This window comes from Jaculus jaculus, chromosome 21 (genome assembly GCF_020740685.1).
Source record: "Jaculus jaculus isolate mJacJac1 chromosome 21, mJacJac1.mat.Y.cur, whole genome shotgun sequence".
NCBI classification, from domain to species: domain Eukaryota; kingdom Metazoa; phylum Chordata; class Mammalia; order Rodentia; family Dipodidae; genus Jaculus; species Jaculus jaculus.
The window spans coordinates 1268997-1292392 of record NC_059122.1 but is presented as its reverse complement, the minus strand read 5'-3'; the positions used below and the strand labels follow the sequence as shown (position 1 = coordinate 1292392).

Here is a 23396-nt window from a genome sequence, read left to right as displayed (position 1 = left end):
TGTCCCCGGAGGAGGAAGGCCAGCCATTCATTCATATGTATAAGGCATCCCTACCAAAGCACGCGGCGGGAGGCAGAGGTGGGAGGATCGCCGTGAGTTCGAGGCCACCCTGGATCGGGCACACCGCCGCATTTAGCGCACATCAAGCACATCAAGTGGGGGGCCACCTCTGGACCCTTGAGCTCCGGGTAGGGGAAGTGGTCTGGGGACGGTGTGCAGAGAGGAAAGAGGAGGGCAGCGGAGGTGGGGCATGCTGCGAGCCAGCCCAGGCGGGAGGCTGGGACCTCCCTTGGCAGGGCTCTGCAGGACCCATTCCTTGCTCTAGCTGCCCTGGCACCGCGCGGCGCAGAGCCCTCTGTGCTGGTGCCTTCCCCCGCCTGCTCCGGGAGCGCCGCCTGCTCTGAGCAACTCGGAGGGACGCAAAGGGACATTTGCTGTCCGATTTCCTTTGCAGCCCGCTTTGCTGACTCCCTTAGCGGTGACTGTAGGGCTTTGAAACAGGAGTGGCTTAGAGTGAGGGTCCTAACCTCATTGCTACCGTGGGTCTCATTTTCTCTCCTGTGAACTTACATTCACAACGGTTTGGCCACTTGTGTGTGGTCCTGCTATCATTTTAGGACTTGTGAGGCTGAGGCAGGAGGAGTGTGTGAGCCCGAGGCTAGCCTGGGCTAAACAGTGAGACTGTCCCCAAAAGCTAACTATCTAAATAAACTCCTCCTTATAACTACTTTGACTTATAATAAATCCCACATTTTGAATAGGCAATGTTAGCTGGGCATGGTAGTGCATGCCTTTAATCCCAGCCCTCGGGAGGCAGAGATAGGAGGATCGCCGTGAGTTCGAGGCCACGCTGAGACTGCATAGTGAATTCCAAGTCAGCCTCAGCTAGAGCGAGACCCTTCCTCAAAAACATGCGATGTGTATATAATAACCAGTTTATTTATGATTCATGCACATTATTGTACAATATAAATATGTAGCCAAAATAAGTCTCCTGTTTTTTAAAAAATATTTTATTAATTTATTTGAGAGACAGAGAGAGAGGCAGAGATAGAGAAAGAGAAAGAGAGAGAATGGGTACACCAGGGCCTCCAGCCACTGCAAACAAACCCTAGATGCATGCGCCACCTTGTGCATCTGGCTTACATATAAACAGGGACCTTTTGGCTTTGCAGGCAACTGCCTTAACTAGTAAGTCATCTCTCCAGCCCCAAAGTCTCCTGTTTTATTGTGAAAATATAACATTTGTTTGCCTTTTTGATATAATTTATTTTCTGGATTTTTCTCCCCTAGGCTGTTTGAGCATGGTTCCTATGCTACCATCTTAACTGGAAGTCTCCTTTTTGATATAATGTGATGAAAATACTGAGAACATATTTGGAGGGGTTCTTTAAATATTACCTTGATACTATGAAGAACTATGAATTTTTGTAAAGTACAAGAGGGGCTAGAGAGATGTCTCAGTGGTTAAGGCACTTGCCGGCAAAGCCTTAGACCCAGGTTCGATTCCCCAGTACCCACATTAAGCCAGATGCACAAGGTGGCCCATGTGTCTGGAGTTGTTTGCAGTGGCTGCAGGCCATGGCACGCCCTCTCTCTCTCCCTCTCTGTATCTCTCTGCTTGCAAATAAATACATAGAATATATATTTTTTAAAGTACCAGAGGTAGAAGGCGGGCTGCAGGGTTGTACAGGAGCTTGCAAACACAGGAGCTCAGAGTCACACATTATCACCAGCCTCAGCCACGTGGGCAGAGTGGAGAGACACCCCAGCTCTCAGGGTCCACTCAGAGATGAGTCTGAGAGGACCAGTTTATTATTTTGTTCTTATTTGAGAGAGACAGACAGACAGACAGATACCAGAGCCAATTACCACTGCAAATGAACTCCAGACACATGTATCACTTTGTGTTGCAGGCAAGTTCATATTACTGGTAGAAATCACCCAACCAAGAGCAGCTTGAGGGGAAAAGAGGTTTATTTTGGCTTATTGGCTCAATGGGAAGTTCCACGATGGCAGGGGAAAACGATGGCAAGAGCATGGGGTGGACACCAGCCATGGCCAACATCAGGTGGACAACAAGAACAGGAGAGTGTGCCAAACACTGGCAAGGGGACACTGGCTATAACACCCATAAGCCCGCCCCCAACAATACACTGCCTCCAGGAGGCATTAATTCCCAAATCTCCATCAGCTGGGAACCTAGCATTCAGAACACCTAAGTTTATGGGGGACACCTGAATCAAACCACCACATTCCGCCCCAGGCCCCATAAACTGATAAGCATACATGATGTAAAATGCAATGCATTCATCCAAGTTTAAAAGTGCCCATAAACCAGGAGTGGTGGTGCGCGCCTTTAATCCCAGCACTCGGGTGGCAGAGGTAGGAGGATCACCGTGAGTTTGAAGCCACCCTGAGATGACACAGTGAATTCCAGGTCAGCCTGGGCTAAAGTGAGACCCTACCTCGGCAAAAAAAAAAAAAAGTCCCTGTAGATTTTATCAATTCCAATGATATTCATACTTCCCATAGTCCAAGATCCTTTTTTTATTTTATTTTTTTATTTGTCAAGGTAGGGTCTCACTGTGGCCCAGGCTGACCTGGAATTCACTATGTAGTCTCAGGGTGGCCTTGAACTCACGGTGATCCTCCTACCTCTGCCTCCCGAGTGCTGGGATTAAAGGCATGTGCCACCATGCCTGGCTCCAAGATCTTTTAACTGAGCCATAATAACAAAATAATGACCTCAGAAAACCCATAATGGCACAGAATGAACATTCACACTGCAAAAGATGGCACTGGGCATAGCAAAGAAATACTCAAGCAATACATGACTTAAACAGGGCAAACATCAAACTCTGTAGCTCCAAGTCCAACAGCTCTATCCAGTGACAAGTAAGTCCAACAATTCTAACCAGCAACAAATCTCTGGAGTTTTAATTTCCCCCCTCCAGCTAGGTGACTCACAGTTCTGGAAACCTTCCTCGGGGCCAGCAGCTATCCTCAGCGGCCATCTCGCGGTCCCAGCATCTCCACTGGGTCTCCACTGAAGCCAGGTCACCAGGCTTTGCAAGCACGTTTAACTACTGAGCTATCATCGAGTTTATCATGTTGAGTTACTTGTCTGATGAACAGGGTCGCCTTCCTGGCCGCAGCTAAGCTCAGGGGCAGAGGGACACTCTAGGTGTGGTGTGCAGCAGCCCTGTCACCTGGAAGGGGCTCAGGAGTGCGTCTGGACGTGTGCTCCCCGAACGTACAGGCTCTGCACAAATGTGGCCCACTCACTGCTCTTCCCTTTGAATATCAATTCTTTATTAACCATAACAAAGTAGACAGTGTATAGTTGGACAACGTCCTGATTACTATGGAGTTATTTGCCTGGCTTCTGGTGAGCCGCTAACCCAAATACTGAAAAGACTGTGTCTACATATGAGGAACTGTTAGGTAATCAGTTAGGTATTAGCAGAAGCCGAGAGGACATTAGGACCGGACTTCTCCCTCATAACAGCCTGTAAAACTAAGGGCTGGAACTGCATGGCTCTGATTTCTGGTCAGAAGAATGAGCCCTGAGTCACACTTCTGGATCTGACAGAAGACATGACATTCTGAACCCCCCAGGAGGTCATCAATTGATAACTACTCTGGGAACCCTAAGCCTTACAAGATTATGCATAACATGGGACTTCCTCATCAAGTTCAAGATCATAGCATTACCCTTCCCACAAGGGTCAAAACGAACAGGCCTGTCAACCGCTTGGACAGCAACAAAGGCTCCCAAAGACTAGGAGGATGTGGGAGTCCAAGGAAAGAGATCCTAGTGACAATTAACTGGGGTAAAGAAAGTATATGCAGGACAAAAATCTACATTATAAAATTGTGTTCACTCATTCATGCCAGTGGGCCTTCAATCACCAACATCTCTAATCATGTAAGTACAATTCCATGAAGTTAGCTACCCATGAGTCATAACCATTAGTGCACAGATTTCAATGTTATGTAAAGGAATGGCTCATTAGAGGAACTTTTAAATATCCATTTTAAATCTTGGATTTGTTTAGCTTCCATGTCCAGGTAGGGAGTTCTCGGTGATGATAAAATCTTGTGTTTACGGAAATTTGCTAGTAAGTGATTGCATTTATGTGACTATAGATATGGATTCTCATGAGGCTGCTTTTAAACTATCAAACCTCAACCACCCAACTACAGACTCATCTATTTAACTTGAAAGGTTATAGCTTCAAGAAAAATTTCAGCTTAGCCTGGAGACATTTCTTAGATTGCTCAGACTAATGGGATCTCATGAATGTGGACTTACCCTCACTGCTGTCTGAGGCTGTCATTACTCATTCACAAGCAAGACCGCAGACAAAGCCTCTTGTTTTTCCAGCAGTGTCTCTTTTCTGTACTAGTTTTTGCTTGTTTGTTTTTTGAGGTAAAGTCTCACTCTAGTCGAAGCTGACCTGGAACTCTGTAGCTCCAGGGTGGCTTCCGATCCTCCTATGTCTGCTTCTGAGTGCTGTGGTTAAAGGCGTGCACCACCACACCCAACCCCTGTCATCTTTTTCTCCCTCCCTTTCTCTCTTTCTTTCTTTTTTTGGTTTTTCAAGGTAGGGTCTCATTCTAGCCCAGGCTGACCTGGAATTCACTATGTAGTCTCAAGGTAACCTAAAACTCAGGGCAATCCTCCTACCTCTGTCTCCCGAGTGCTGGGATTAAAGGCGTGCGACACCATTCCCGGCCATCTTTTTTTTTTTTAATTGATTTTGAGAATTAAGAAATGCCTTGGGGCTAGAGGGATGGGTTAGTGGTTAAGATGCTTACCTGCAAAGCCAAAGAATTTCAGTTCGATTCACCAGGGCCGTCATAAACCAGATGCGTAAGGTGGCACATGTGTCTGGAGTTTGTTTGCAGTGTGGCCCTGGCTCACCTATTCTCTTTCTCAAATAAATAAATAAATTTTTAAAACTATTTTTTAAAAAGCAATGCCTGCATTAACTCTGAGCACTAGTGTTTCTTCAGAGCCCTGTTGTCCGGCGGTACATGCTCTCCTTCTCACCTGCGGCTCGTCTGCCCAACCCTTTCTGCACACAGGCTCTCCAGGTCTCGGCAGCCGCCCTTGGTGTGAATCAGGTGTCCCTCATAAACGCACGTGTCCTGAATGCTTGCTGCCCAGCTGGCGGCAGTTTGGGAGGCGGAGTCTTGCTGGAGCAGGCGTGTTGCTGGGGTGCACCTTGAAGTTTCTTAGCCCTAGCTTGCCAGTGCCGAGTGAGCTCACCCTCTTGCAGATGGTGATGCCCAGCCTCTGCTCATGCCATCTTCCTTGCCATCATGGAGCTTCCCCTTGGGAGAGTAAGCCAAAATAAATATTTGTCTTGCATAGGCTGCTTTTGGTCAGGGCATCTCATCCCAGAAAAAATATATATATATTTCTATTTATTTGAGAGTGAGAGACAGAGAAAGAAAGTGTGAGTGAGTATGGGAATGCCAGGTCCACCCGCTGCTGCAAACTCCATATTCAACACCACTTTGTGCATCTGGCTTTATGTGGGCATGAGGGAATTAAGTAAACCTGGGCCATTAGGCTTTGAAAGCAAGCGCCTTTAACTACTGAACCATCTCTCCAGCCCTAGCATAAAGCTTTATTAGAACGTAGCCTCCCACCTATTCATTTCTTAACATCTGTGGCTGCTACATTATGCTGAATAGTTTTGGTTAGAGACTTAAGTAACTTGGAACACTTAGACACATTACTGTCTGGCATTTTACAGAAAATGTAGGGACTGAATAAAAGACAAGTCAATGCAAAGTGGACTTGGGAGGAATCGTCTCTTTCCAGCATGATTTCAGTAAATTCCACAGATTCAACCACCGAAATCTTTAGTATCCTGTGAAAGAAAATGATGCCAGAAGAAAATGTAGACGTCTGCTCTGCCTCCAATCGCCAGCGGGTGGCGCTCTTGGGAAGGTTACCGCACCTTTAGGAGGGGAACCTTGCTGGAGGAAGTGGGTCTCTGCGGGAAGGCCTTGAGTTTCCAGCCCCACTCACCCCCACTCTCCTTTTCTTGATGGCTGAAGCGACAGCTGACCTCCCGCGGCTGTCACAATGCCTTCCCACTCACCAAAGTAACCTCTGGAACTGTAGGCCAGAATAAACCTTTTCCTTCCCTAGGCTGCCTCCTGTCAGATATTTGGTCACAGCAATGAGTCAAGACAGAGCCGCAGATGCCAGCGCGAAATCTTTCGTGTCATAAGAAAATGACACAAGACAAAGAGGAACATCTAAGTAGTCTTAGAGCAACCAGAATAGAAGACGTTTCCGCACCCTGCTGACCAGCTGGTGCAGGTGGTACCAGTGCCCTCCTCAAGATTAGATCACATGAACTTTTTAAAATTAATTCTTTTTGTTTGTTGTTTTTATTTATTTATTTGAGAGTGACAGAGAGAGTAAGAGGCAGAGAGAGAGGGAGAATGGGCGCGCCAGGGCCTCCAGCCACTGCAAACGAACTCCAGACGCATGCACCCCCTTGTGCATCTGGCTAACGTGGGTCCTGGGGAACGGAGCCTCGAACCAGGGTCCTTAGGCTTCACAGGCAAGCGTTTAATCGCTAAGCCATCTCTTCGGCCCATGAACTAGTTTTTAACCAGCTGCAAGATTCAAGTGAATTTTGCGGCCTTATTATTATTATTTTATTCTTTTTTTGAGGTTGAGTCTCACAGTAGCCCAGGCCTACCTGGAATTCACTCTGTAGTCTCAGGCTGCCTTGAGCTTAGGAGCTACCTTACAATGAGGCTCAGGGACCATGGACCGAATCCGTGGCAACCATGAGTCACAAGAAATCTTCCCTCCTCTAAGTTGATTTGAGTCAGGCAAATTGTCACAGCGGCAGAAAACTAAATGACACACTAGGTTAACATGGCCTAAGCTGCGAGCTGTCTTAGTCTGCCCCTCTCTCTCCTTTGAGTTGGGGTCTCGCGTGCTCTCTGCTCTCACTCTCACTTGTTGACATCTAGGAAAGCCTCTCTGCTCATCTTGCCATCAGCATGCTTGGATCACAAAAGCCCTGCACAGCCTCTGGGTTTTAATGTAGGATCTGGGAATTAAACTAGGGCCGTCATGATTCAGTGACCAGTGCTTTATCCACTGAGCAATCTACCCAGCGCTCGGACTCCCTTTTTTTTTTTTTTTTTAAATGAAGGTAAGGCTCTTTTACATAAGGGCTGCCCTGTCATGATGTGAGAATTTCCAAGGGGGTTCACTCCTGACGCAATACTCATGGGGTTCAGGATCTCGACCTATGAATTTGGAGATGGGGAACAGACATTGGGATCATAGCCGCGGAGTAGCGATAGCGGGCCTGTGTGCAGCAGAGTTCTCAGAAAAGCTGATTCGGACTTCCGCCTCGCCGTGAGGTGGCTCCTCATGGCAGACGCCTTTGGAGAAGGTCTGTTTGCCTCGTGGTGCTTGGGAAACAAAAGGGGAGAGAGTGAAGGGCCATGGTTCCTTTCAAGGAAACACTACACAAGTCACACATCCTTTTTTAAAAGTGTATTTTTTAGTTTACTTATTGATTAGAGAGAGAGAAAGAGGTAGAAATGGATAATGGGCACACCAGGGCCTCCAGCCACCGCACACGAGCTCCAACCCATGCAACCCTTGGGTGCATCTGGCTTACATGGGTCCAGGGGGAATCGAACTGTGGACCTCAAGCTCCACAGGCAAATGACTTAACTGCTAAACCATTTCCCCAGCACAGTACATACTTTTTGTTGTTGTTGTTTATTTTTTATTTATTTGAGAGCGATAGAGAGAAAGAGGAAGATAGAGAGTGAGAGAGAATGGGCATGCCAAGGCCTCCAGCCAGTGCAAACGAACTCCAGATGTGTGCGCCCCCTTGTGCATCTGGCTAACGTGGGTCCTGGGGAACTGAGCCTCAACCTGGGATCCTTAGGCTTCACAGGCAAGTGCTTTACCGCGAAGTCATCTCTCCAGCCCCACGTCGCCGTTTTTCCCTGGCATCACGGAGCTTCCCTCTCAAGGCTGTAAGCAAAAATAAATCTCTTTTTCTCTGCAAACTGCTCTTGGTTGGGTGATTTCTACAGGAAATGCAAACTGACTGCAACACATGCTCAGCACCACCCCTACACGTGACTGTCTGTGCCGTGCACCGACCCTACACGTGACTGTCACGTGCTCGGCACCAACCCTACACGTGACTGTCACATGCTGTGGTGGTTTGATTCAGGTGTCCTCCACTAACTTAGGTGGTCTGAATGCTAGCTTCCCAGCTGATGGGGATTTGGGAATTAATGTCTCCTTGAAGGAGTGTAATGTTGGGGGTGGGCTTACGGGTGTTATAGCCAGTCAGTTTCCCCTTGCCAGTGTTTGACAAATTCCCCTGTTGCTATTGTTCACCTGATGTTAGGAGGGGGTAATGTCCACCATCGGCCCATGTGGCCATTTTTAAAAATGTGTTTTGTACATTTTTATTTATTTGAGACTGACAGAGAGATAGAAAGAGGCAGATCGGGAGAGAGAATGGGCTCATCAGGGCCTCCAGCCTCTGCAAACGAACTCCAGACGCGTGTGCCCCCTTGTGCATCTGGCTAACATGGGTCCTAGCGTGCGAGGGCGTGCGAGGAAGTGCGAGGGTGTGCGAGGAAGTGCGAGGGTGTGCGAGGAAGTGCGAGGGTGTGCGAGGAAGTGCGAGGAAGTGCAAGAGCGTGCGAGGGTGTGGGAGGAAGTGCGAGGAAGTGCAAGAGCGTGCGAGGGCGTGCGAGGAAGTGCGAGGGTGTGCGAGGAAGTGCGAGGGTGTGCGAGGAAGTGCGAGGGTGTGCGAGGAAGTGCGAGGGTGTGCGAGGAAGTGCGAGGGTGTGCGAGGAAGTGCGAGGAAGTGCAAGAGCGTGCGAGGGTGTGGGAGGAAGTGCGAGGAAGTGCAAGAGCGTGCGAGGGCGTGCGAGGAAGTGCGAGGGTGTGCGAGGAAGTGCGAGGGTGTGCGAGGAAGTGCGAGGGTGTGCGAGGAAGTGCGAGGAAGTGCAAGAGCGTGCGAGGGCGTGCGAGGAAGTGCGAGGGTGTGCGAGGAAGTGCGAGGAAGTGCAAGAGCGTGCGAGGGCGTGCGAGGAAGTGCAAGAGTGTGCGAGGAAGTGCGAGGAAGTGCAAGAGCGTGCGAGGGCGTGCGAGGGTGTGCGAGGAAGTGCAAGAGCGTGCGAGGGCGTGCGAGGAAGTGCGAGGGTGTGCGAGGAAGTGCGAGGAAGTGCAAGAGCGTGCGAGGGCGTGCGAGGAAGTGCAAGAGTGTGCGAGGAAGTGCGAGGAAGTGCAAGAGCGTGCGAGGGCGTGCAAGAGCGTGCGAGGGCGTGCGAGGAAGTGCGAGGAAGTGCAAAGAGCGTGCGAGGGTGTGCGAGGAAGTGCGAGGGTGTGCGAGGAAGTGCGAGGGTGTGCGAGGAAGTGCGAGGAAGTGTAAGAGAGTGCGAGGGTGTGCGAGGAAGTGCGAGGAAGTGCGAGGGAGTGCAAGAGCGTGCGAGGGCGTGCGAGGAAGTGCAAGAGTGTGCGAGGAAGTGCGAGGAAGTGCAAGAGCGTGCGAGGGCGTGCGAGGGTGTGCGAGGAAGTTCGAGGGTGTGCGAGTACGTGCGAGGAAGTGCAAGAGCGTGCGAGGGTGTGGGAGGAAGTGCGAGGAAGTGCAATAGCATGCGAGGGCGTGCGAGGAATTGCGAGGGTGTGCGAGGAAGTGCGAGGAAGTGCAAGAGCGTGCGAGGGTGTGCGAGGAAGTGCGAGGGTGTGTAAGAGCGAGCGAGGGTGTGCGAGGAAGTGCGAGGGTGTGCGAGGAAGTGCGAGGGTGTGCGAGGAAGTGCGAGGAAGTGTAGGAGAGTGCGAGGGTGTGCGAGGAAGTGCGAGGGTGTGCGAGGAAGTGCGAGGAAGTGCAAGAGCGTGCGAGGGCGTGCGAGGGTGTGGGAGGAAGTGCGAGGGTGTGCGAGGAAGTGCGAGGAAGTGCAAGAGCGTGCGAGGGCGTGCGAGGAAGTGCAAGAGTGTGCGAGGAAGTGCGAGGAAGTGCAAGAGCGTGCGAGGGCGTGCGAGGGTGTGCGAGGAAGTGCAAGAGCGTGCGAGGGCGTGCGAGGAAGTGCGAGGGTGTGCGAGGAAGTGCGAGGAAGTGCAAGAACGTGTGAGGGCGTGCGAGGAAGTGCAAGAGTGTGCGAGGAAGTGCGAGGAAGTGCAAGAGCGTGCGAGGGCGTGCAAGAGCATGAGAGGGCGTGCGAGGGTGTGCGAGGAAGTGCAAGAGCGTGCGAGGGCGTGCGAGGAAGTGCGAGGAAGTGCAAGAGCGTGCGAGGGTGTGCGAGGAAGTGCGAGGGTGTGTAAGAGCGTGCGAGGGTGTGCGAGGAAGTGCGAGGGTGTGCGAGGAAGTGCGAGGAAGTGCGAGGAAGTGCAAGAGCGTGCGAGGGCGTGCGAGGAAGTGCGAGGAAGTGCAAGAGCGTGCGAGGGCGTGCGAGGAAGTGCAAGAGAGTGCGAGGAAGTGCAAGAGCGTGCGAGGGCGTGCAAGAGCGTGCGAGGGCGTGCGAGGGTGTGCGAGGAAGTGCGAGGAAGTGCGAGGAAGTGCGAGGGTGTGCGAGTACGTGCGAGGAAGTGCAAGAGCGTGCGAGGGTGTGCGAGGAAGTGCGAGGAAGTGCAAGAGCGTGCGAGGGCGTGCGAGGGTGTGGGAGGAAGTGCGAGGGTGTGCGAGGGTGTGCGAGGAAGTGCGAGGAAGTGCAAGAGCGTGCGAGGGCGTGCGAGGAAGTGCAAGAGTGTGCGAGGAAGTGCAAGAGCGTGCGAGGGCGTGCGAGGGTGTGCGAGGAAGTGCAAGAGCGTGCGAGGGCGTGCGAGGGTGTGCGAGGAAGTGCGAGGAAGTGCGAGGGTGTGCGAGTACGTGCGAGGAAGTGCAAGAGCGTGCGAGGGTGTGCGAGGAAGTGCAAGAGCGTGCGAGGGCGTGCGAGGAAGTGCGAGGGTGTGCGAGGAAGTGCGAGGGTGTGCGAGGAAGTGCGAGGGTGTGCGAGGAAGTGCGAGGGTGTGCGAGGAAGTGCGAGGGTGTGCGAGGAAGTGCGAGGAAGTGCAAGAGCGTGCGAGGGTGTGGGAGGAAGTGCGAGGAAGTGCAAGAGCGTGCGAGGGCGTGCGAGGAAGTGCGAGGGTGTGCGAGGAAGTGCGAGGGTGTGCGAGGAAGTGCGAGGGTGTGCGAGGAAGTGCGAGGAAGTGCAAGAGCGTGCGAGGGCGTGCGAGGAAGTGCGAGGGTGTGCGAGGAAGTGCGAGGAAGTGCAAGAGCGTGCGAGGGCGTGCGAGGAAGTGCAAGAGTGTGCGAGGAAGTGCGAGGAAGTGCAAGAGCGTGCGAGGGCGTGCGAGGGTGTGCGAGGAAGTGCAAGAGCGTGCGAGGGCGTGCGAGGAAGTGCGAGGGTGTGCGAGGAAGTGCGAGGAAGTGCAAGAGCGTGCGAGGGCGTGCGAGGAAGTGCAAGAGTGTGCGAGGAAGTGCGAGGAAGTGCAAGAGCGTGCGAGGGCGTGCAAGAGCGTGCGAGGGCGTGCGAGGAAGTGCGAGGAAGTGCAAAGAGCGTGCGAGGGTGTGCGAGGAAGTGCGAGGGTGTGCGAGGAAGTGCGAGGGTGTGCGAGGAAGTGCGAGGAAGTGTAAGAGAGTGCGAGGGTGTGCGAGGAAGTGCGAGGAAGTGCGAGGGAGTGCAAGAGCGTGCGAGGGCGTGCGAGGAAGTGCAAGAGTGTGCGAGGAAGTGCGAGGAAGTGCAAGAGCGTGCGAGGGCGTGCGAGGGTGTGCGAGGAAGTTCGAGGGTGTGCGAGTACGTGCGAGGAAGTGCAAGAGCGTGCGAGGGTGTGGGAGGAAGTGCGAGGAAGTGCAATAGCGTGCGAGGGCGTGCGAGGAATTGCGAGGGTGTGCGAGGAAGTGCGAGGAAGTGCAAGAGCGTGCGAGGGTGTGCGAGGAAGTGCGAGGGTGTGTAAGAGCGAGCGAGGGTGTGCGAGGAAGTGCGAGGGTGTGCGAGGAAGTGCGAGGGTGTGCGAGGAAGTGCGAGGAAGTGTAGGAGAGTGCGAGGGTGTGCGAGGAAGTGCGAGGGTGTGCGAGGAAGTGCGAGGAAGTGCAAGAGCGTGCGAGGGCGTGCGAGGGTGTGGGAGGAAGTGCGAGGGTGTGCGAGGAAGTGCGAGGAAGTGCAAGAGCGTGCGAGGGCGTGCGAGGAAGTGCAAGAGTGTGCGAGGAAGTGCGAGGAAGTGCAAGAGCGTGCGAGGGCGTGCGAGGGTGTGCGAGGAAGTGCAAGAGCGTGCGAGGGCGTGCGAGGAAGTGCGAGGGTGTGCGAGGAAGTGCGAGGAAGTGCAAGAACGTGTGAGGGCGTGCGAGGAAGTGCAAGAGTGTGCGAGGAAGTGCGAGGAAGTGCAAGAGCGTGCGAGGGCGTGCAAGAGCATGAGAGGGCGTGCGAGGGTGTGCGAGGAAGTGCAAGAGCGTGCGAGGGCGTGCGAGGAAGTGCGAGGAAGTGCAAAGAGCGTGCGAGGGTGTGCGAGGAAGTGCGAGGGTGTGTAAGAGCGTGCGAGGGTGTGCGAGGAAGTGCGAGGGTGTGCGAGGAAATGCGAGGAAGTGCGAGGAAGTGCAAGAGCGTGCGAGGGCGTGCGAGGAAGTGCGAGGAAGTGCAAGAGCGTGCGAGGGCGTGCGAGGAAGTGCAAGAGAGTGCGAGGAAGTGCAAGAGCGTGCGAGGGCGTGCAAGAGCGTGCGAGGGCGTGCGAGGGTGTGCGAGGAAGTGCGAGGAAGTGCGAGGAAGTGCGAGGGTGTGCGAGTACGTGCGAGGAAGTGCAAGAGCGTGCGAGGGTGTGCGAGGAAGTGCGAGGAAGTGCAAGAGCGTGCGAGGGCGTGCGAGGAAGTGCAAGAGTGTGCGAGGAAGTGCAAGAGCGTGCGAGGGCGTGCGAGGGTGTGCGAGGAAGTGCAAGAGCGTGCGAGGGCGTGCGAGGGTGTGCGAGGAAGTGCGAGGAAGTGCGAGGGTGTGCGAGTACGTGCGAGGAAGTGCAAGAGCGTGCGAGGGTGTGCGAGGAAGTGCAAGAGCGTGCGAGGGTGTGGGAGGAAGTGCGAGGAAGTGCAATAGCATGCGAGGGCGTGCGAGGAATTGCGAGGGTGTGCGAGGAAGTGCGAGGAAGTGCAAGAGCGTGCGAGGGTGTGCGAGGAAGTGCGAGGGTGTGTAAGAGCGAGCGAGGGTGTGCGAGGAAGTGCGAGGGTGTGCGAGGAAGTGCGAGGGTGTGCGAGGAAGTGCGAGGAAGTGTAGGAGAGTGCGAGGGTGTGCGAGGAAGTGCGAGGGTGTGCGAGGAAGTGCGAGGAAGTGCAAGAGCGTGCGAGGGCGTGCGAGGGTGTGGGAGGAAGTGCGAGGGTGTGCGAGGAAGTGCGAGGAAGTGCAAGAGCGTGCGAGGGCGTGCGAGGAAGTGCAAGAGTGTGCGAGGAAGTGCGAGGAAGTGCAAGAGCGTGCGAGGGCGTGCGAGGGTGTGCGAGGAAGTGCAAGAGCGTGCGAGGGCGTGCGAGGAAGTGCGAGGGTGTGCGAGGAAGTGCGAGGAAGTGCAAGAACGTGTGAGGGCGTGCGAGGAAGTGCAAGAGTGTGCGAGGAAGTGCGAGGAAGTGCAAGAGCGTGCGAGGGCGTGCAAGAGCATGAGAGGGCGTGCGAGGGTGTGCGAGGAAGTGCGAGGGCGTGCGAGGGCGTGCGAGGAAGTGCGAGGAAGTGCAAAGAGCGTGCGAGGGTGTGCGAGGAAGTGCGAGGGTGTGTAAGAGCGTGCGAGGGTGTGCGAGGAAGTGCGAGGGTGTGCGAGGAAGTGCGAGGAAGTGCAAGAGCGTGCGAGGGCGTGCGAGGAAGTGCGAGGAAGTGCAAGAGCGTGCGAGGGCGTGCGAGGAAGTGCAAGAGAGTGCGAGGAAGTGCAAGAGCGTGCGAGGGCGTGCAAGAGCGTGCGAGGGCGTGCGAGGGTGTGCGAGGAAGTGCGAGGAAGTGCGAGGAAGTGCGAGGGTGTGCGAGTACGTGCGAGGAAGTGCAAGAGCGTGCGAGGGTGTGCGAGGAAGTGCGAGGAAGTGCAAGAGCGTGCGAGGGCGTGCGAGGGTGTGGGAGGAAGTGCGAGGGTGTGCGAGGGTGTGCGAGGAAGTGCGAGGAAGTGCAAGAGCGTGCGAGGGCGTGCGAGGAAGTGCAAGAGTGTGCGAGGAAGTGCAAGAGCGTGCGAGGGCGTGCGAGGGTGTGCGAGGAAGTGCAAGAGCGTGCGAGGGCGTGCGAGGGTGTGCGAGGAAGTGCGAGGAAGTGCGAGGGTGTGCGAGTACGTGCGAGGAAGTGCAAGAGCGTGCGAGGGTGTGCGAGGAAGTGCAAGAGCGTGCGAGGGCGTGCGAGGAAGTGCGAGGGTGTGCGAGGAAGTGCGAGGGTGTGCGAGGAAGTGCGAGGGTGTGCGAGGAAGTGCGAGGGTGTGCGAGGAAGTGCGAGGGTGTGCGAGGAAGTGCGAGGAAGTGCAAGAGCGTGCGAGGGTGTGGGAGGAAGTGCGAGGAAGTGCAAGAGCGTGCGAGGGCGTGCGAGGAAGTGCGAGGGTGTGCGAGGAAGTGCGAGGGTGTGCGAGGAAGTGCGAGGGTGTGCGAGGAAGTGCGAGGAAGTGCAAGAGCGTGCGAGGGCGTGCGAGGAAGTGCGAGGGTGTGCGAGGAAGTGCGAGGAAGTGCAAGAGCGTGCGAGGGCGTGCGAGGAAGTGCAAGAGTGTGCGAGGAAGTGCGAGGAAGTGCAAGAGCGTGCGAGGGCGTGCGAGGGTGTGCGAGGAAGTGCAAGAGCGTGCGAGGGCGTGCGAGGAAGTGCGAGGGTGTGCGAGGAAGTGCGAGGAAGTGCAAGAGCGTGCGAGGGCGTGCGAGGAAGTGCAAGAGTGTGCGAGGAAGTGCGAGGAAGTGCAAGAGCGTGCGAGGGCGTGCAAGAGCGTGCGAGGGCGTGCGAGGAAGTGCGAGGAAGTGCAAAGAGCGTGCGAGGGTGTGCGAGGAAGTGCGAGGGTGTGCGAGGAAGTGCGAGGGTGTGCGAGGAAGTGCGAGGAAGTGTAAGAGAGTGCGAGGGTGTGCGAGGAAGTGCGAGGAAGTGCGAGGGAGTGCAAGAGCGTGCGAGGGCGTGCGAGGAAGTGCAAGAGTGTGCGAGGAAGTGCGAGGAAGTGCAAGAGCGTGCGAGGGCGTGCGAGGGTGTGCGAGGAAGTTCGAGGGTGTGCGAGTACGTGCGAGGAAGTGCAAGAGCGTGCGAGGGTGTGGGAGGAAGTGCGAGGAAGTGCAATAGCGTGCGAGGGCGTGCGAGGAATTGCGAGGGTGTGCGAGGAAGTGCGAGGAAGTGCAAGAGCGTGCGAGGGTGTGCGAGGAAGTGCGAGGGTGTGTAAGAGCGAGCGAGGGTGTGCGAGGAAGTGCGAGGGTGTGCGAGGAAGTGCGAGGGTGTGCGAGGAAGTGCGAGGAAGTGTAGGAGAGTGCGAGGGTGTGCGAGGAAGTGCGAGGGTGTGCGAGGAAGTGCGAGGAAGTGCAAGAGCGTGCGAGGGCGTGCGAGGGTGTGGGAGGAAGTGCGAGGGTGTGCGAGGAAGTGCGAGGAAGTGCAAGAGCGTGCGAGGGCGTGCGAGGAAGTGCAAGAGTGTGCGAGGAAGTGCGAGGAAGTGCAAGAGCGTGCGAGGGCGTGCGAGGGTGTGCGAGGAAGTGCAAGAGCGTGCGAGGGCGTGCGAGGAAGTGCGAGGGTGTGCGAGGAAGTGCGAGGAAGTGCAAGAACGTGTGAGGGCGTGCGAGGAAGTGCAAGAGTGTGCGAGGAAGTGCGAGGAAGTGCAAGAGCGTGCGAGGGCGTGCAAGAGCATGAGAGGGCGTGCGAGGGTGTGCGAGGAAGTGCAAGAGCGTGCGAGGGCGTGCGAGGAAGTGCGAGGAAGTGCAAAGAGCGTGCGAGGGTGTGCGAGGAAGTGCGAGGGTGTGTAAGAGCGTGCGAGGGTGTGCGAGGAAGTGCGAGGGTGTGCGAGGAAATGCGAGGAAGTGCGAGGAAGTGCAAGAGCGTGCGAGGGCGTGCGAGGAAGTGCGAGGAAGTGCAAGAGCGTGCGAGGGCGTGCGAGGAAGTGCAAGAGAGTGCGAGGAAGTGCAAGAGCGTGCGAGGGCGTGCAAGAGCGTGCGAGGGCGTGCGAGGGTGTGCGAGGAAGTGCGAGGAAGTGCGAGGAAGTGCGAGGGTGTGCGAGTACGTGCGAGGAAGTGCAAGAGCGTGCGAGGGTGTGCGAGGAAGTGCGAGGGTGTGCGAGGAAGTGCGAGGGTGTGCGAGGAAGTGCGAGGGTGTGCGAGGAAGTGCGAGGGTGTGCGAGGAAGTGCGAGGGTGTGCGAGGAAGTGCGAGGAAGTGCAAGAGCGTGCGAGGGTGTGGGAGGAAGTGCGAGGAAGTGCAAGAGCGTGCGAGGGCGTGCGAGGAAGTGCGAGGGTGTGCGAGGAAGTGCGAGGGTGTGCGAGGAAGTGCGAGGGTGTGCGAGGAAGTGCGAGGAAGTGCAAGAGCGTGCGAGGGCGTGCGAGGAAGTGCGAGGGTGTGCGAGGAAGTGCGAGGAAGTGCAAGAGCGTGCGAGGGCGTGCGAGGAAGTGCAAGAGTGTGCGAGGAAGTGCGAGGAAGTGCAAGAGCGTGCGAGGGCGTGCGAGGGTGTGCGAGGAAGTGCAAGAGCGTGCGAGGGCGTGCGAGGAAGTGCGAGGGTGTGCGAGGAAGTGCGAGGAAGTGCAAGAGCGTGCGAGGGCGTGCGAGGAAGTGCAAGAGTGTGCGAGGAAGTGCGAGGAAGTGCAAGAGCGTGCGAGGGCGTGCGAGGAAGTGCGAGGAAGTGCAAAGAGCGTGCGAGGAAGTGCGAGGGTGTGCGAGGAAGTGCGAGGGTGTGCGAGGAAGTGCGAGGAAGTGTAAGAGAGTGCGAGGGTGTGCGAGGAAGTGCGAGGAAGTGCGAGGGAGTGCAAGAGCGTGCGAGGGCGTGCGAGGAAGTGCAAGAGTGTGCGAGGAAGTGCGAGGAAGTGCAAGAGCGTGCGAGGGCGTGCGAGGGTGTGCGAGGAAGTTCGAGGGTGTGCGAGTACGTGCGAGGAAGTGCAAGAGCGTGCGAGGGTGTGGGAGGAAGTGCGAGGAAGTGCAATAGCGTGCGAGGGCGTGCGAGGAATTGCGAGGGTGTGCGAGGAAGTGCGAGGAAGTGCAAGAGCGTGCGAGGGTGTGCGAGGAAGTGCGAGGGTGTGTAAGAGCGAGCGAGGGTGTGCGAGGAAGTGCGAGGGTGTGCGAGGAAGTGCGAGGGTGTGCGAGGAAGTGCGAGGAAGTGTAGGAGAGTGCGAGGGTGTGCGAGGAAGTGCGAGGGTGTGCGAGGAAGTGCGAGGAAGTGCAAGAGCGTGCGAGGGCGTGCGAGGGTGTGGGAGGAAGTGCGAGGGTGTGCGAGGAAGTGCGAGGAAGTGCAAGAGCGTGCGAGGGCGTGCGAGGAAGTGCAAGAGTGTGCGAGGAAGTGCGAGGAAGTGCAAGAGCGTGCGAGGGCGTGCGAGGGTGTGCGAGGAAGTGCAAGAGCGTGCGAGGGCGTGCGAGGAAGTGCGAGGGTGTGCGAGGAAGTGCGAGGAAGTGCAAGAACGTGCGAGGGCGTGCGAGGAAGTGCAAGAGTGTGCGAGGAAGTGCGAGGAAGTGCAAGAGCGTGCGAGGGCGTGCAAGAGCATGAGAGGGCGTGCGAGGGTGTGCGAGGAAGTGCAAGAGCGTGCGAGGGCGTGCGAGGAAGTGCGAGGAAGTGCAAAGAGCGTGCGAGGGTGTGCGAGGAAGTGCGAGGGTGTGTAAGAGCGTGCGAGGGTGTGCGAGGAAGTGCGAGGGTGTGCGAGGAAGTGCGAGGAAGTGCGAGGAAGTGCAAGAGCGTGCGAGGGCGTGCGAGGAAGTGCGAGGAAGTGCAAGAGCGTGCGAGGGCGTGCGAGGAAGTGCAAGAGAGTGCGAGGAAGTGCAAGAGCGTGCGAGGGCGTGCAAGAGCGTGCGAGGGCGTGCGAGGGTGTGCGAGGAAGTGCGAGGAAGTGCGAGGAAGTGCGAGGGTGTGCGAGTACGTGCGAGGAAGTGCAAGAGCGTGCGAGGGTGTGCGAGGAAGTGCGAGGAAGTGCAAGAGCGTGCGAGGGCGTGCGAGGGTGTGGGAGGAAGTGCGAGGGTGTGCGAGGGTGTGCGAGGAAGTGCGAGGAAGTGCAAGAGCGTGCGAGGGCGTGCGAGGAAGTGCAAGAGTGTGCGAGGAAGTGCAAGAGCGTGCGAGGGCGTGCGAGGGTGTGCGAGGAAGTGCAAGAGCGTGCGAGGGCGTGCGAGGGTGTGCGAGGAAGTGCGAGGAAGTGCGAGGGTGTGCGAGTACGTGCGAGGAAGTGCAAGAGCGTGCGAGGGTGTGCGAGGAAGTGCAAGAGCGTGCGAGGGCGTGCGAGGAAGTGCGAGGGTGTGCGAGGAAGTGCAAGACGTGCGAGGGTGTGCGAGGAAGTGCGAAGAAGTGCAAAGAGCGTGCGAGGAAGTGCGAGGGTGTGCGAGGAAGTGCGAGGGTGTGCGAGGAAGTGCGAGGAAGTGCGAGGAAGTGTAAGAGAGTGCGAGGGTGTGCGAGGAAGTGCGAGGAAGTGCGAGGAAGTGCGAGGGAGTGCAAGAGCGTGCGAGGGCGTGCGAGGAAGTGCAAGAGTGTGCGAGGAAGTGCGAGGAAGTGCAAGAGCGTGCGAGGGCATGCGAGGGTGTGCGAGGAAGTGCGAGGAAGTGCGAGGGTGTGCGAGTACGTGCGAGGAAGTGCAAGAGCGTGCGAGGGTGTGCGAGGAAGTGCGAGGAAGTGCAAGAGCGGGTGTGCGAGGAAGTGCTAGGAAGTGCAAGAGCATGCAAGGGTGTGCGTGGAAGTGCGAGGAAGTGCAAGAGCATGCGAGGGTGTGCGTGGAAGTGCGAGGAAGTGCAAGAGCGTGCGAGGAAGTGCGAGGAAGTGTAAGAGCGTGCGAGGGCATGCGAGGAAGTGCGAGGATGTGCGAGGGCGTGTGAGGAAGTGCGAGAGCGTGCGAGGTAGTGCGAGGGTGTGCGAGGTGTGCGATGGCGTGCGAGGAAGTGCGAGGAAGTGCGAGGAAGTGCGAGGGCATGCGCCTCCACGCCCAGCAAATTGGTTTTTATTAATATCGTTTTGCCTCAAGCCATAAAAGGAAAGAACAGGGCTGGAGAGATGATTTAGCAGTTGAGGACCTTGCCTGAGAAACTTACGGACCCATGTTCAACTCTCTAGATCTCATGTAAGCCAGACGCACACAGGTGGAGCAAGTACAAGGTCACACATGCTCACCAGGTGGCACAAGCATCTGGAGTTTGATTGTAGTGGCTGAGGTCCAGGTGTGCCAATTATCTCTCTTTCCTCTCTCTCTCTCTTACTGTCTCTGAAATAAACAATAAACAATAAAAATAAAAAAGAATGAAATAACAAAAGATTAGTAATGAAATACACGCTGTGGTTCAGGGTGGGTACTTTGCTTGTCAAGGCTGCCTGCTTGCTAATGATGTTTCTTTTTTTTTCTGTTCTTACTTTTCAATGATAGAAAAAGTCAATATTTTTCCTCTGTAAAGTTTTGAAAATATAATATGCACTTACACAAAACTATGTATGGTTCTGGTGACACGTAGAGAGATTTGCAAATGAATCCTGGAATTGGGAGGCGGATGTGCTGTTAGCTATTGCTTATTACTTTCATAGAATTTTAGAATGGCTCATTAAAATGGAGAAAACAGAGACCTTTTCTTGTAAAACTGTGTATTTCATTGGGTTTCTTTGGCATGGGGGGACATTGGGGGAACAGTGGTTGCATTCTCATTCTCTTCTCGCTCACCTCCCGGTCTTTCTCCCAGCTGAACTCGGCACCTGCTCTCCAGATCCTCCTGGTTGGAAGTACTGGGCAGAAGGAGAGAAGCCCACAGAGCTTTCAGACAACCTGTTTTCGTACTGTGGGTGCTGAACCCTGCTTAGAACAGGCTGTTGACACGATGGGAGCATTGTGGGTTCGTGGAGGGCACCAGCACCTCCACTTCTCATCAGATTCTCCAAAGGTGCTTCCTGGTCCCAGGAGTCGAACGTCCCCGTTGCACACTGTGGCTGATCTCCTCCAAGCCCACACATGGCACACTGTCAGCCCGATCAGCAGGGCTTCCAGAGACAATAGAAAACTTAGGTTATGACCAGCAACCAGCCCTGCTACCATCAAATCTCTTAAGTTATTAAGCATGTAGGTGTACCATGGTACTGTGGGCTCTCAAGTCACTGTTCTTGCCTTCCTGCAGGCCTCTTGTGGGCCAGGCCAGTAGCTCTGAGACGCAAAAGGAAGGTCTGTATCATGCTGCCTTTTCTTGCAGAAGGGTCAGCGTCGCCTGAGAAGGCGTTGCCACCACCATCCCTGTGTGCTTGGACGTCCTCTGTGATGCTGAAGGGCCCTCATTGCTTCTCCGCAGAAAGCTCTGCTTTTCCTCTGCAGGCTGGCAGCCCACAGCTTCCGCGCCAACAGATTTCTTGCACGATGTGTTCAGATATTGAAATTTCTTTTTATTTTTAAATTTGGTTTGATTTCATAAGCTAATGCCTCATTTTACAGAGTCAAAGTGATTGATGTTTTCTTTGTATCATTTTTTCTCACTGTTTTTAAGTGTAGGAGGTCCCTTATGGGTTTTCCTTCTTGTTTATTTTCCTAGTTCATCCAGAATTTACTCTTGTCTATAATATGATGTGAAGACACAATGAACCACCACTAAATGTGGACAATTTATCAATTCTCCATTGATTCTGGTTTGTTCTTTTTTGTTGTTGTTGTTCATTTTTATTTATTTATTATTTATTCATATTTATTTATTTATTTTCATATATATATATATATATATATATATGAGAAAATATATATGTTTTTCGAGGTAGGGTCTCACTCTAGTCCAGACTGACCTGGAATTCACTATGTGGCCTTGAACTCATGGCGATCCTCCTACCTCTGCCTCCCGAGTGCTGGGATTAAAGGTGTGCGCCACCATGCCCGGCTTAAAAAATATTTTATTTGTTTATTTATTTGAGAGAGAGGAAGAAGCAGAGAGAATGTGAGAATGGGTGCGCCAGGGCCTCCACCCACTGCAAACAAACTCCAAACGCATGTGCTACCTTGTGTCTCTGGCCTATGTGGATTTTGGAGAATCAAACCTGGGTCCTTAGGCTTCACAGGCAAATTCCTTAACTGCTAAGCCCTTCCCTAGCCCAATGCCTGACACTTTTGCATGCGTACTAGGGATCAAACTCAGGTCCTCATACTTGAGAAACAAGCATCTTACTGACTAAGCTATCCCCCCAGAACACCCCCAGTAGATTTGTAAACAGTCATTTTTTTAAAAAATACTTTATTTTTGTTTTTTCATAGTAGGTTCTTCCTCTAGTCCAAGCTGACCTGGAATTCACTCTGTAGTCTCAGGTTGGCCTTGAACTCATGGTGATCCACCTCCCTCGTGCTGGGATTAAAGGCCTGTACCACCATGTCTAGCTAAACAATATGTATATGTTTATATTGTGTATATATGTATGTTCACATATATTCATACGCTTGAATTGCCAAGTGTTACAGCTCCCACATATGATTAAAGAAAATATATTTAAGGTTGGAGAGAGGGTTCAGAAGTTAACAGCACTTCCGATGTACACAGGAGGACCTGAAGCTGACGGCTAGAGATGCAGCTCCAGAATGCATTGACAGTTAGGCGTGGTCACGCGCCTCTGTTTGTTTTTTGGTTTTTCGAGGTAGGGTCTCACTCTAGCCCAGGCTGACCTGGAATTCACTATGGAGTCTCAGAGTGGCTTCGAACTCACAGCGATCCTCCTACCTCTGCCTCCGGAGTGCTGGGATTAAAGGCGTGCGCCACCCCGCCCAGCTGGTCATGTGCCTCTGTAACTCCAGGCCTGTAGGGAAGCTGAGACTGGAGAATTTCTAGAGCTCATGGGGAAAAAAAGGCAAGCCCCGGTAAGAGACTGTGGCACAAATAAGAATGGGCAGAAGGGCTGTAGAGATGGCTCAGCGGTTAAGACATTTGCTCACAAGCCTAACAACCTGAGTTTGATTCCCCAGTATCCACCTAAAGCCAGCTTCACAAGGTGGCACATGCATCTGGAGTTCGTCTGCAGAGACCAGAGGCCCTGGCGCACCAATTCTCTGTCTTACTCTGTCAGGCATGGTAGCACAAGCCTTTAATCCCAGCACTTTGGAGGCAGAGATAGGAGGATCGCCATGAGTTGAAGGCCAGCCCGAGACGACGTAGTGAATTCCAGGTCAGCTTGGGCTAGAGTGAGACCCTACCTCAAAAAAACAACAACATAAAAAGAATGGGCAGAAGAGCAATGGAGCGGAATGCCGCAGACAAGTGCCCACTGCCACAGGTGCGCTCCTGGGGTGCCACATGGGCACGTACGTGTGCATGCACCACACACTCACATGCACGCACACACTTGCAAAAAATAGGATATTTTGTCATTCAAGAAAGGAACTGGAAAGTATGCAATTTAACCATTGGCTAGCAGGGTAATAGAAACCTTCTGGTTGGTTATGTTGTCATAACATTCAGTATTGCTAATTTTTCAAAGCAGCCTAAGCTTTTTAGAGACAACTTGAATATAAAAAGATAGAAGTGGAGCTGGAGAGATGGCTTAGCGGTTAAGCGCTTGCCTGTGAAGCCTAAGGACCCCGGTTCGAGGCTCGGTTCCCCAGGACCCACGTTAGCCAGATGCACAAGGGGGTGCACGCATCTGGAGTTCGTTTGCAGTGGCTGGAGACCCTGGCACACCCATTCTCTGTCTCTCTCTCTCTCTGCCTCTTTCTCTCTCTGTCTGTCACTCTCAAATCAATAAATAAAATAATCAAAAAAAGATAGAAGTGAAGGCATTGCTTTATCAGAGATGGAGTTATCCTGTGGTCTGGGTACTTATGTGCTCCTGTACACGCGTTTTAAAACTAGGGCTCGGGTGGGGAGATGGCTTAGTGGTTATGACATTTGCCTGCAAAGCCAAAGGACCCAGGTTCGATTCCCCAGGACCCACGTAAGCCAGATGCATAAGGGGCACATGCGTCTGGAGTTCATTTGCAGTGGTTGGAGGCCCTTGTGTGGCCATTCGCTCTCTCTCTCTTTCTACCTCTCTCTCCCTCTTTGTTGCTCACAAATTATTTATATATATGTATATATATATTTATATATTTATATATATTATATATATTTAACGCTAGGGCTCCTACATAGTGGTATTAGAAGGTGGGCCATTGAGAAGTGGTTAGGTCTTGAGTCCTCATCAATGTGGCCTGAAAGAACTGTGTGTCCCTTCTCTCATGTGAAGGCACAATTTGACATTTCCACCTATGAAGCAGAAGGCAGCTCTCCTCAACCCTGCCTCCGCCCACAGCTTGGCTGTGCACTTCCTCCCCAGGGAAGTACA

At 54.3% G+C, this 23396-nt stretch overlaps 1 protein-coding gene across 2 annotated transcripts in view; it reads left to right on the top strand.

The window, feature by feature from the left end:
* Positions 1 to 23396, top strand: part of LOC123456369 (uncharacterized protein C5orf49-like) — a 29247-nt gene that overhangs the window by 1447 nt on the left and 4404 nt on the right. Inside the window, exon 2 of one of the 2 annotated variants that reach the window (XM_045139336.1) lies at positions 19802 to 19999. The exons of the other annotated variant lie outside the window; for it this stretch is intronic. Within the exon in view, the coding sequence (XP_044995271.1) occupies positions 19802 to 19999 (198 nt within the window). The remainder of the gene's footprint in view (positions 1 to 19801; positions 20000 to 23396) is intronic. 2 annotated transcript variants of the gene reach the window in all.